Here is a 13,782-nt window from a genome sequence, read left to right on the forward strand (position 1 = left end):
TAATGACCTAATTATTCTATTCAGGTGTGGTGCAGCAGAGGCACATCTAAACGTTGCAGGGTAGCGGGCCCTCCAGGACTGGAGTTTGACACTTGTGCTTTAAAAGGGAAAATATGTAAACACTTAGCAATGTATATACGAGACGCAGACTTAAATCCGGGATCATTTCAATCTGGTGTCAATCTCAGGGTTCAGATTCTGTCAATTCGGAGCTTCTGGACACCATGATGCATTATTAGATTTGATTTAAATTAAAAAAAAAAAAAGTTTCACAAAGCGTTATTCAGGATGCATCCTTCTTGAATTAAAAAGAAAGGCATTAGAGATGAGTTTAGGTGTTTAAAAAGTCTTATAAAAATGAGTACCCAAATTATAGCCACTCTGAGAGAAATATGTAAATATTTTTCTTAAAAATATTCATGTGTTTACCATAGTTTTTTTTTTTTTTTTGTTTTTTTAACTCATGACGTTATGACAACACATAGCACCAGCTTGAAGGTCATGCCAAGCCTTGGGTTTGGTCTAAAGAGCAAATCTGTGCTGCACTAAGGTGTAACGCAGACAGCAGTGAGACAAACTGACAAATCTTAAAAAGAACTTAAAGTGCCACTCCAGTCCCACGCCCGCCTCCCCAGACTCCAGCTTTCTAAAATGCACAGTACGCGGCTCCTGTCTAAGACAACTGATGGGGAGCTTCAAGCATTTCCATAAGGAAGGTGTCGATAGGCGTGTCCCCGATCAGTTTGAAGAAAAAAAGATGCTCCAAGCACTTCAAGCCAATGGATCTCAGCGCTGGAAGTCGAAGGAGGAGCTTCGCAAACCTGCAGGGAGAAATCGGTTCATTCGTTTCTTTTCCCCTCAGAAACATAAATAATGCACCAGTCAACACTTCACAGCACATGTCTGTACCTTCCCTGCTGCTCTGGATACTTATGCTTGCAGTAAGCTTCCAGTGATGCATAGACTTTTTCTCTAAGGAGCTCCACCTCACTTGTGCTGGAGAGCCCTTTAGCATCTAGCGGAACAACATTAATAAGCACAATAATTACATGATGCATTTCAGCTATGAAGAGAAAAAAAATCTATTTGCGTAGCACAAATATCTGCTTATGACTAGAATCTGGTCATTTTCAACTTGATCGATATCGATACATTTTTTACGAAGATCTCTGAAATTACTACCAGCAGCAGAAACCTTTAAAAAGACTTGATCGTAAAACGACTGCATCGCTTCAATTAGTGCATCTATATAAACCATTCTTATGCTCATGCATTCTCAAATTACCTGGGTTAAACAGGACAATAGCCCGGAGACAGCCCAGCTCTGTTTTGTCCATTTGCATATCTCTCATTTTGTTAACGAGCTCAGTGAGAACCCTGCAGTATGAGAAAGTGTGTAAAATTATTAAACACGTACACTCAAATTATGAACTCAAAAGTAACAACACTGAAGAACTGTACAAGTACCTGTCAAATATGGCACCAACTTCTGCACTCTGCACACTCTCCCTGGAAAATTTTGATCCATTAGAAAAAAAACAACAACAACAAAAAAAAACACAAGTAAAACATTAAACAAACTGTCTGGCTAAAACATTTCAGCACGTGGAACTACATCAGCACACACACAACATGTTTCTGTTGCAACATCAACAGTCAATATGTTTCAACAAGTAATTTACACAGAGACTGTGGAAGACTGCTTGAGGACAATATTTTAAAAAGACAGACATGCGTCAACCTATAATAGTGAATCCCTATGAGTTTAGTCACATGACAGCTAATTATGGTAGCTGTCATTTATTTTTTAAGCATTCTGGAAACGTCTTGTCCATGTAAACGTACCTATCAAAAATAGCACCAACTCCGGCCATGTGTGCGCTGTCACGCTGCAGCTCGGACGCCAGCAGAGCGCCATCCTTCAGAGGGATGGAGCGATGGGAGAACGAGGCTATCAGGAGCTCATTCCAGCCTGACAAACACAAGCAGCAGTGCAGATAATTATTCTCCTGTTTATTTATGTACAACTCTATTCAGAGGTAACACATGCCTGAATGAAAACTGCTGGGTTATAGTGATTCCATCCAGTCTAAGGTTGAAACCACTCTGTCTTTTGCTGTTTCATTTAAGCTTTCGGTTTACAATGAGTTGAACACTGCATACATTTGCCACAAAGAATTTTATAAAAGCATTGTACCAATCCCTGACTATTCAAGATATTTACACTGCTCCTCACATATTTAGTATTCCCACCCCCCCTCCCACATTTCTTGAATTAATCTCTCACACAGCATGAGTCAATACTTTAACTGACCCTGGCATGCCACAGAGCTACTTTGTTTCTCTATAGCAGCAATTAACCTTTTCTCCAAACAGAATCTGAATGTGCTAACTTTAATTTGAAGCTGGTAGTCGATATTCGTACCTGCACGCAGGAGGATGACCTGATCATCAAGGGGCAGCTCTGAGAAATGAGGGATTCTCTTTGCCCACTCCACCAAAGCAAACAGCTGCTTGTCAGCAGTCTGGCAGATGTTGGAAACGGCATCATGGGGCTGCAAAACACATCACAATTACTTCCTGGTTACTTGCAAAACAAATAAAGCCGATTTTGTTTTATCTTTAAGAAAAATACGGGGGATTGAAGGGGAAAAAAAGAAAAAAAAATCACTAAAATGGATTGATTGCAGTGTTCCAACAACTCACAGAGTTTCCTGCAGACCCTCTATCGGAGTGAAGGTCCACCCGCATATCCACGGCCATCTCCGCCTCCAAGATCTTCTCCACAGGCATCTCGTCGTTCACTCCGGAGCTGAACTCCAGCTCTCCCTCGCGCTCTCTGTTCCTCTGACGCTCCTCCTGAACCGCTGCAGCAGACAAACACAAAGAAACACTTCCAGAATGTACACAGGGAGATTTAATGGACTTTTGGATTCATTGGCTTTCAATCCAACATGAAAGCTCATATTTGCATTCTGCTTTAACTGAATGGTTTTATAATTTTAGAAGTTATTCTTTTCTAAAATACATTTTTTTTTCTTTCAAATTAAATAATAACAAGGCTTAATATTAACTTTGAAACTTTACGTTAGGCTATTACAACTTTTTTTAATTTCACATTCTCACATATATCTGGGATGTGAGTTAGTTGCTTTTACACAGCTTATCTAATTTCAATGCCTTTTTAACATGAAATGATGACAAAGTTTAGCCAACTACTAAAACCTCTAATTTTTAAATCTGTTCCTGTTCAAGTCACACTCTGCCATAACAGAGAATGCAGTGGAAAAGGCTAACAAGAACATTTTGATTTCAACTCTGTAAACGAACACCAAAACAGTTTTGAGAACTATTCTGTTGTGAGTTTGCAAAAAACGGCTAAATGTAAACAAGTCTCAAGATGAACTATAAACTTAAAATAATTTGGCTTACAAAATCTGGACAACTTAACCCCTTTGAAAGCCTAAAATTGAGGTAATTCAATGTAAAACCCTGCAGAAATTTTGTGATTATCTGCATTAATATTTAATGTTTGTCTCCTCTTCCCCTCCCTCTTCCTTTTGATCAACAGCATACAGCAACCGAGCTTTTTCACAATAATAAAAAAAAAAAGATCAGTTTGCAACCTCAACGTTAACAGTGAGCCCTTTGGAGTTTCCTGCATTTCTACATCAAAGTCTGCCACTAGGGGGAGGCATAGTTACAAAACGTATCCAATTATCAAACAGCTCACAGCTGCAAGCCACACTCCATGAATTCACCAAAGTTAGTAAGATATTTCCCAAGAATATAAAATAAATGTAATTACGCTGCAAGATCCACTGCTGATTTGTCGCAGTGTAACCTGCCGCTTGCCTGTTGACAGCTGGGACAAACTGCAACCCGGAACAGAATAAAATGGATTTTAGGGACAGGGACAGATGGATGGATTCAGCACCGGGGTGGTCGGTCAGAACCCAAACGCCCTCGACATTTCTTTGTGCCCGGTGTTCTGCCCGATATAATTCACTAGTAATAACACCAGAAGCAGGAACCTAATCAGAACAGAACAAAAGTTCTCCACAGACACGCCACAAATTCTTGTTAGTCATGAAAGAAAAAGGCTTTGGCTCATGCCGAGTCATGCAGTGCGACAGTGATGCCAGACACTTAATTAGGTCAGCAAAAATATGTAGACCTAAAATGAAGACAATCTTGTGGGTGTGGAGTAGTTATAATCCACCCACAGAGAACAGCTTGTATCTTTCCCATAATCAGAAGATGACAGCGAAATAATTTATTACCAAATGAAACAGGATTTTCAAGGCCAGTTGTTTTCCAACAATAAGAGGCTCTTGTCTAATTGTGAAGTTATCTACAGGGAGTGACTTTAGTTTAATATTCGATTACTCAAAAGAAATCACAGAATGATTGATAAATTTAAGCCTGATGCGGAAGGGAGATACAGACGTTCAACTACAATGTGCCTAAAGTTCTTGGGGAAATTTTCTATTTAGATTCAGAAATGTCACAGCTATATTTTAGTGTAATTAACATGCTAAATTAGTCATTAATGAAATCAGTAGGAATAATTTTCTCTACCATTTTGAGTGCACAATATTTCATTAGATGCTATAAATTTCTGCTTCAATTTCCTGTGTAAATGTCGCCTTATATAGCTACATTTTGTTTGTTGGAAACCTCAAGACAGACAATTATAATGACAAATCAAAAGAAGAGTGATTAATAACAGGACTTTTCATTAGTTGCCAAAAGTGCTAACATTCAGGCTTCTCTTCACTCAGATCCTGTGAGAAATCATCTCGATATTACTGCGAGGATGAGAAGTAATAAAAAGTGACACTTGAAGGTAATCAAGTGTCACTGATCAGAGCGAACAGAATCCTTTGTGCCTAAATATGCAATCTAATTATCTAATTAAGATGGGCTTGTACATGCATGCAAGGCTTAAAAGACATGCTTTGGGATTCTAGTAGCATACCAACAATATGAACAACCATATTCTTTACTTTGTCAACACAGATGGGATTTTCATTCATTTTCACAAAACGAGCACACGGCTGTAAGCTGCCTAACAGAGCGGTCCTTCATCACTAGGCAGCCAAGTGCACTAGCTGTCTCTCGTTTCCACACTATAGCACAAAGTCACACATGAGCCTATCACTGCTTAGCATTTTTCTTCTGTGATAAATGTTGAGGTAGATTTAAGATACAGAATCTCTGAAATTTAGACAACATACTCATCCATCCCTCATCTTTTCCATCCTTGTTTTTCCACTTTATAGGATTTACCGCTATTGACAGACGGGGAAAGGGTAGAATTGGAGAAAGTGGAGGGAAGAGACAAAGAGGCGTTAGTTTTTTGTTTGTTGTTTTTTACCCCAGGTCCAATAAATCTATCTCTGTCCAAGCCAACATCCACTCTCTCTAAAAGTAAGATGCCAATCCAAAACTACTTTGACTATTTGAATAACTCTTAACAACAGCCATAGTTCATCACACTACAAAAAAAAACAAAAAAACAACAACAACAACAACTAGTGGATGTTATATTTGACACTTCTCCTTGCGTACCTTCTCTCTTCATACCCATGGCCAGGCACTTCTGGTAGCGGCAGTACTGGCAGCGGTTGCGCTGGCGTTTGTCCACCAGGCACTCCTTGTTATCCCTGCAGGTGTAGCTCAGGTCTTTGCGCACAGTTCGTTTAAAGAAACCTTTGCACCCCTCACAGCTGTACACGCCGTAGTGTTTGCCTGAAGATTAAACAGGTGAGTGGAAACTTAAGACGATCAAACAAAACGAGGGAGGAAAGGCAAGAGATTTAGGAACATTTTGGATCATTTTAATCAGTAATAAACAGAAAACTAGTGCTGCCTTTCAACAGTCCACTCACCAGAAGAGCGGTCGCCACAGATCACACACAGTCGTTTCTGAGACATCATTATTCCCGGGCTGTGAGCTTGCATGGGCCTCAGGCCAAATGGAGGCTTAATATCTTCTGAGCTGCTGACTGAATGCATCCCTGATATTGGTGCTGACGACGAAATCTAGACGTACAATAATTCTATTGGTTAAAAGCCAAGTTAAAGTAATAAAAGAAAAAAAAAACATTCCAACAATGCATCACACTCTGAAGAAACACTTGTACTCATTAATGGGCCTGAATGTTGACAAAAATTCTAGGTCGGCAATCAATGGCAATGTTCTCAATCCATAAGAGCAGATCTATACTGTCTAATTCTAATGCTTATTTAACATTATATTTAGAATTCCTAATTGCACTTTCTGAACCATCTGATGGTTCAATGCACTTTATTTTTTTTTACATGTTTAGCCAAGGTACTTAACCTTATTGTTTGTGTCCATTTCAGTTTCTTTATTATCTATTTTACATTGACTGTTGTACTCCTAATTGCGCTGACTGAACAAAATTAAGTTGTGCTGTTTTTACATGTTTTACCAAGCTTGTGAAGTTACTTGTGTAATTAAGTGTGCTGTGATGGTGCAGAGTTGTCAAATAAATTATCAAATAATTGAATATATCTATGTCCAATTTTGAATTTGAATTATAAATATGTTTGTGCTTTAAAACAAAAACATTTCAAGTCAATTCAGCTATGTTTTTCTGTGTCATATCTGTATTGGCCGATACTAAACCTCGTGTATCTGCATCAGAAGTAATAAAGGTGGATCAATGCATCCTAATTTGCTCCCTACTCTTTTGGATGCTGTAAGGAGCTATTTAAAATAGAACATTTTATGCCATTTTCTACATATTTTGCAATAGTTTCTTCCTCTAAATTTCTAAATTTGGTTTCACGAGATTGTGATAGTCTATTTTGACAATTCAACAAAAATGCTTAACCACCAAGAGAAATAAACTGATGTACGTTGGTTAAGTCGAATGACAGCAAAATTGTTTTTGTGTACGAGTGAAAAATGGAAATGGTGGTGAAAAGGCAACACAAGGTTTTAAGAAACGGTAAAGCTCATCCGAGGCGCTCTAAAACAACTGCGAGACTTCTTGCAATACAATCATTTTCAGACCCAAATAGATGAGTACAATTACTCATACAGCTACCTAACAGATACCTGACTGCTGCTGATGGGTCCAAATCCCAGAGAGGGAGATACCACCGGAGAGCTGAGAGAAGGACTTATCACTGAAAAAGGAGAACCTATGAAGTTGGTTGGGCTGTTGGAGGCTGAGCTGTTAGGTTGAGGTGCGGACATGGCTCGCAAGCTACCCGCTGAAGAGAATGATGTTCCGTCTTCAGGATGTCAATCTGAGGTTGACACAAGAAGATGAAGTTAGCAAAGCAAGAGTCAACTGGTAGAGGTTATCTAAAACATTTATGGTTGTTTTAGTTTGTTTGTGTATTTGTTTTAAATGAATGATGCTGCAAACTGATGGAAAACAACAGAGAGAGTACAATGATTTCAAAACACCAAGCATAGGTATAAACAATACATAGATTAAAGTCACTGCAAGTGCTGTTTTTGATGTAATTGTTTGATTTGTATTCATACTACTGGTTGTGCCTTCCTCTCGAAAACGTGTTTCACTTACTATTCAAAAAAGGAGCTGAATTATTATTTTTTTATGTGTATAGACCTAATAACTGTTGTTATTTTAATGATAAAAATATATTAGAAACAAAAGTGATTTTTTTTGCATATGTAAATTAACGATACCAAAATTTCGGTAAATTATTACAACCGCGTTTTTTTTTGTTTTTTTTTAGATTTTGGATAAGACATTTTCAAAGTTTATCGTGTAAATTACCACGGAGTATCAGCTTTTGAAATGCTACAAATGCCTTAATTCTCAATATTCATACATGATCTTAGCACTTAAAATAGTTACTTTATTGTCCTTACAAATGCCATCGCTTGTTTTGACGTGCAGCATTATTTTACCGCACAAGTAGTACAGTAATAGATCAATGCATTAAGAGATGTCGCGTATCCATAAGTCCTAAAACTACAGCTAAATCAAAACATGTTATATGGTATGATGACTAATAATGAAGGATGGGGCATTGAATCTTTAAGCACGTGTGCTAAAAAGATGTATTTAACCAACACAGTGTTAGTTCGCTTTATTTATCAACAGAATTTCACATTTGCTAAATGCTATACAAGCGCATTACCGCTGCCCAATGAAATACGTCACAAAACTAGTAAGTAAAAAATAAGCTCCAGTGCATTTTTTCCCCAAACATTAAGATTGTATACTTTATAAGCCAACAAATGTACAATCTTCGTTGATTTTATTAAGGGATATTTGACTGCAAAACCTTAACTCTTAACAAGCTTCGCAACCAGACATCTTTAGCTAGCATTAGCTTTGCTTACCGACGTCAGAAAGTTAGCTTTTAATATTTTCAGAAAGCAATTAGACAAAGTTAAAACACCTCAATTCAAATACAAACAACACTTCGCTTTACCCCACACTACGAACCCAAATAAACCCAACTCGAGGAATTATCTTTAGGTAGATAAGACTAGCAAGTTAGCATGCTAACTTGGCTAACGCGGCTAAGAGAGTTAGCCAAGAGCACGTACAGCTCCAAGAAAGTGTGGTGGCAAGTCTAGTCTATGATAGTTTTGTGTTTGGAGTTACATACCATATGCACTTTCGAAGCATTGTTGAAAAACCACCACGCGTTATATCTTCTAATTTAAACTAGACTACACGCCGACAATCAGATTCAGTTAACTTTACTTTGACGCTGCTGTTGTTGTTTACAGGCCATGTTGGCTCTGAGCCATCATCCACCAGAGCCAAAATGTCTCATGGGACCACCCATAACAGCGCTGTCATATGACACCTATGATGTTTAACTTCTTTATCAACGCTTCATTATTTATTATTTATTTAATAATGCGTTGAAACAAAATGCAAATTCCCTTTTACATATTTCATTGCGCTATTGAGTAAATAGTTTTCCAGTAACAGTTAACATCAAGTGGTATTTAAATGGTACAGCACCAGACTGAGATAAAAGTTTCATTGCCGGATAAAAGTAAGTATTTGAGTGCTGTGGTTTTGGTATGGTGGATTATTAAAAAGCAGTTCAAATAGAAACAATGTGTTGCTTTTAGTTATTCTGTTTATGGCTCACTGTTCAGTCTGTAGTCAATCTAAGCAACGTTTTATAACGGCCACACCTTCATAGTAGCTGGAATGTCTTTTCTTTTCCCCTCCTTGAGAGAATGGATATATTGCACAATGTGTTTTTACACCACTTATTTTGTTTACAGAAGTCTTCCACGTCCAAAGTATCTAATTTGGGGTTCAAATTTCCATGCAATTTCATGTTAAAACATACTTTACTTTTTAAAAATGTAAACAGAAGCTTGTAATTACAAAATAGTCCCAAATGTGACATGTTCCTTTAAAATATTTTCTGTTTTTTCTTATCTGTTAATGTGTTCATTTTAGTTTATAATAAGTATGCAGCTAATGCCAGAAGAAGGCGTTGTTTCATCTCAACAAACCACATACCACTGTATGTATAAGATAATGAAACTTGACAAACTGCTTTTGCTTCAAGTAGTTCCTGGGAAAGTATCTTCTTACACACCAGGTGGCATTCTTACTATCGACACTTTGCTGCTCAAAGCTGCATGCCAGAACCCTTTGATAGGAGCAGCAAATGGTTATATTCCGACATTGTTTACTTGATCTTTTTTAACCCAAGTGAACCTTCATCATGACTGAAATATGGCTAATAACTAGAAGGACTTCAACTATGTTTTTAATTATTACCTCAGGTAAGTACAAAACGGGTTTTGTTTGTTGCTTTCCTGGTAGAGAATATGTGGTTATTTAAGACATTAATATTGAAGAAGTAGTCATATTGATGAAAAGCTTATTTTTAATAACAACAATGCAAATGTACAAATTATACAGTTGTTGTGATTGTTACTCGGTTTAAAAGTTATTGTTTAACTCTTCACAGTGATTTCCATGTCTCCGCTGGAATCTTCAGGCTTTCAGCTAACCACTGAGAAGATGAAGTATGACGATGCAAGGAGTTACTGTAGAAACATGAATATTGATGTAGCCACTGTTTACAATTTAGCAGAAGTTAATATCATGCTCAGTTTAGTTTTGCCATCTGGTCGTAACATTTGGATAGGACTGGAGGTTGGAGACCTTTGGATTTGGCACTGGACTGGGTCTGATCGAGGAACAAGCTTTTTAAACTGGGATACTGGAGAACCACAGGATAACGAACAAGAAGCATGTGCAGTAATGAATCAAAATGGAAAGTGGCTTGAAAATGACTGTCAAACTCCAGAGAGCTTTGTTTGCCAAGGTAGGTGATAGTAAAGTCTATCTCAAATAATGATAATATCAGTAATTTTAAATCCGTTAATTGATTTTTTTTAAAATGAAATTCAGACCCTGAACACATGGAGATGAGCATGGTGAATTTTTGTAAATGTTTTGGGAAAAAAACATTTGTCTCCACATGACAGAATGCATCTCTACTGACACTGATATGCTGGTGGCGCTAAAACACTGCCATACAAAGACAATAAAAAACACACCAAATGGCACCAAGTCTGTTATTTTGAGAGACAGGCACATGTGGGATAGATAAAGAAATGAAACAAATGAATCAACAAACAAACAAAGTGTCTCATATTGCCACATGGAAACATAGAACTGACATTTTGAAAATTTATCCATTCTGGAACTTAGTTTCAAAAATGATCATTTCCAGTCTCATAAGTTGCTGCATCGGTGTGGACACACAGCCTAAATGATAAAAAAGAAATGCTTGCAGCTGCACCTAAAATTGTCTCCCAGTGGACATGGCCTCATATATTCATTAGATTCATTTTGCACAGAGTGATATATTTCAGCACTTATTTGTTGATATTGATGTCTATGGATTACAGTTGGTAAAAAAAGAAAGAAAAAAAAAAGAGTTTCTCAGACAATTTGAATATAACATAAAAGTATGTTGAGATACTGCACAGTATTTTCACTGAGTACCTGTTCAGGGTTCCTTTAGCATGAATTACTTCATCACTGTGATGTGACATGGAGACAATTAGCCTGCGGCACTGCTGGAAGTTTAAAGAAATCCAGGTCTTATAATAGCCGCTCATCTGCATTCTTGGGTCTGGTGTCTCGCTTCTTCTTCTTGACAATACTCCTTTGATTCTCTATGGGATTCAATTCAGGTGAGTCAAGTAATCCTTGGTCATTAAAGCAAGTTTTGGCAGCGTGTACCAATGTTTTGCTAGTAAATGAAATCTGTATTTCCATAGTTTTTTCAGCAGAGGGAAGCAAGCTCAAATAATTCCTAATCAATGGTTGCAATGATTTTGGACTTGATAAAGTCATTATCAAGTCAGCACAAGATCAACAATAGTAGATGACACAGTTACCCAAATCATGACTGAGTGTAGACTTTACACTGGACTTCTAGCAACTTGAATTGTGGACCTCTTCATATTTCTTTTAGATTCTTGGCTTTAATTTTTCAAATAAGAAGAAAGATATTAGTCACCTGAAAAGAGGACTTTGAACAATGGAGTAATAGCTGCATCCTTTTTTTTTCCTTAGTTCAGATAAGACCATTCTAAAAGTCTAGAGTTCAGGAGTGCCTAAACATAACTAATGACAATTGAAGTCCTTGTCCTGGACATGTCTGTAAACATTAACTCCAGCTTTAGTCCACGCCAAATCCCCTTCAAACTCTTGAATGAGGACTACTTCACAATACACTTAAGGCTGACAATATTCCAGTTGCTTGCACACAATCCTTTACCACACTTTGTCCTTTCACATTCAATTTTTTATCACATTTTCTGTGAATGAATACTTCTGATTTCTTCAGAAATTACCTTTTCACACCCAACCTCCTTCTGCAAGACATCAATCGCCGTCTGCTGTTGTCAGACAATTCTCGACAGATGTCAAGTAAAAAGTTTTTCCTTTGATTGTATGGGCCATAACATAATCTTACTGCACTAAGCATTTTTTATTGGTCTTCTGTCACATTAAAGTGTCTGGAAAAACTACATTTTGGGCTCTCTTTAGCTGTAATGTATAATTATCAAATGCTTTGCATATAATAATTTGTTCCTATATATAAATTGTACTTTTTTTTAAGTTAAAATATTGGAATAATAAATAATAATAAAACTTTACAATGATGTTCCCAGTTATCACTTGGTGCACTTGGAAATGAGTGATGAGAATAACACATTCAAAGCATCAATGTCTTCTTTTTTTTTCCAGGTATTGGGGATGTCAGCACTTACATCTTTGTTGAGGTTAAGAAATCGTGGAGGGATGCTCGCAGTCATTGCTGGAACCTTTCATCTGATCTGGTTACAATACACTCAGCAGAGGAAAATAAAGCTGTCCGCAACATATCCACTTCTGAAAGGTTGTGGATTGGCCTTTTCAAAGATCCGTGGACATGGTCGGGTGCCAGTAACTCATCATTCCGCTTTTGGGATGCCAATGAACCCAACTATGGTAGCAATGGCAACTGTGTAACAGCTGACTTAGGAAACAATGGAAAGTGGTCCACTCGGAACTGCAATAACAGACACAGAGTCATTTGTGGGACAGGTATGTTGTTTTCTCTCTTTTTTGTATTATTTGAGCAAAGTTGTCACTCAAATTCTGTTAAAGTTTGAATGAGCAAATTTTAAATCTTCCTCAAAACAGAACAAAGCTGCATGATTCATCTATCTATTCATACCTTTACAGCAACAAATCCAACAACCACCAGCTTACAAACTACACAGAGCATAACTACATACCCTGCATCAACTAATATGGAAACTCCTCCACTTCACGCAGGTGCAACAATTTTTAATTCCACTTTGGTTTCCACTGAACAGCAGATTACTAACGCTACCACTACAGAACCATCAACTATATCTGGACTGACTGCGTATACAACACATACAATGACAACACCTCCATCTCAAAATGTTACCACCGCAGTACCATCAACTACTACTACATCTAACATGACAGAGGTTATTTCACATCCCATCACCACGGAATCCAATAACACAAATACAAAAATACCAACAATGGCACCAATACAACCACTCCAAAATATTACCGCCCCTGCACCGTCAACTGTTACTGGACTGACTACATCTACCCACACAGAGGTTGTTTCACATCCCACGATCACTGAACTTGACAACACAAGTACAGAAATCCCAACAGTGACACCAACACCTCTGCACCAAAATAACACCATGCCAGCACCAACAACTGGCACTAGACCGACTACATCTACGGCAACAGAGTTTGTTTCACATCCCCCGATCACTGAACTTACCAGCACAAATAAAGAAATGGCAACAATGACATCGCCAGAAATGCCTGAAAATGCTACCAACCCAGCACCAAGAACTGTCACTGGACCAACTACTTTTTACACCACAGAGGTTGGTACACATCCCATAACCCCTGAGCTCAACAATGCAAGTACTGAAATGTCAACTATGACAACAACACCACTGCAGCAAAACAATGTAACTGAAGGATTATCAACAATCACTGAACTGATTTCATCTAACACCACCGAGGTTGTTTCACACCCCACCATCACTGAGTTTAACAATACAAGCACAGAAATGCCCACAATGTCAACAACACAACCGTCTCAAAATGTTACTACCCCAACAGCAACAACTGGCACTGGACCAAATCTATTTAACACCACAGAGGTTGTTTCACATCCCACACCTACTGAGCTCAACAAAACAAGCACGGAAATGCC

At 37.8% G+C, this 13,782-nt stretch overlaps 2 protein-coding genes across 3 annotated transcripts in view; one reads left to right on the top strand and one right to left on the bottom strand.

The window, feature by feature from the left end:
• Positions 1 to 235: 235 nt before the first annotated feature.
• On the bottom strand, positions 236 to 8,796 carry LOC106962184 (retinoic acid receptor RXR-beta-A-like). 2 transcript variants are annotated; one of them, XM_015056421.1, is made up of 12 exons: positions 8,632 to 8,796; positions 7,094 to 7,287; positions 5,895 to 6,048; positions 5,575 to 5,754; positions 5,241 to 5,294; positions 2,707 to 2,867; positions 2,426 to 2,555; positions 1,846 to 1,972; positions 1,468 to 1,509; positions 1,286 to 1,377; positions 910 to 1,015; positions 236 to 821 (listed from the first exon to the last, which is right to left on the bottom strand). In XM_015056421.1, the coding sequence occupies exons 2-12, from the start codon at positions 7,232 to 7,234 to the stop codon at positions 674 to 676; spliced, it is 1,335 nt and encodes a 444-aa protein (XP_014911907.1). In that variant the 5' UTR covers positions 7,235 to 7,287; positions 8,632 to 8,796; the 3' UTR covers positions 236 to 673. The 2 variants fall into 2 exon arrangements, with proteins under 2 accessions (XP_014911907.1, XP_014911908.1); XM_015056422.1 differs by lacking the exon at positions 5,241 to 5,294 and having other exon boundaries at positions 8,632 to 8,795.
• A 598-nt stretch (positions 8,797 to 9,394) lies between these two features.
• Positions 9,395 to 13,782, top strand: part of LOC106962183 (macrophage mannose receptor 1-like) — a 9,460-nt gene continuing 5,072 nt past the window's right edge. The window contains exons 1-3 of the mRNA XM_015056420.1: positions 9,395 to 9,781; positions 9,970 to 10,329; positions 12,270 to 12,608. Coding sequence (XP_014911906.1) covers positions 9,721 to 9,781; positions 9,970 to 10,329; positions 12,270 to 12,608 — 760 coding nt within the window. The 5' untranslated portion in view covers positions 9,395 to 9,720. The remainder of the gene's footprint in view (positions 9,782 to 9,969; positions 10,330 to 12,269; positions 12,609 to 13,782) is intronic.

This window comes from Poecilia latipinna, unplaced genomic scaffold (assembly GCF_001443285.1).
Source record: "Poecilia latipinna isolate Pla-1442-1.1 unplaced genomic scaffold, P_latipinna-1.0 Scaffold1382, whole genome shotgun sequence".
Lineage (NCBI taxonomy): Eukaryota > Metazoa > Chordata > Actinopteri > Cyprinodontiformes > Poeciliidae > Poecilia > Poecilia latipinna.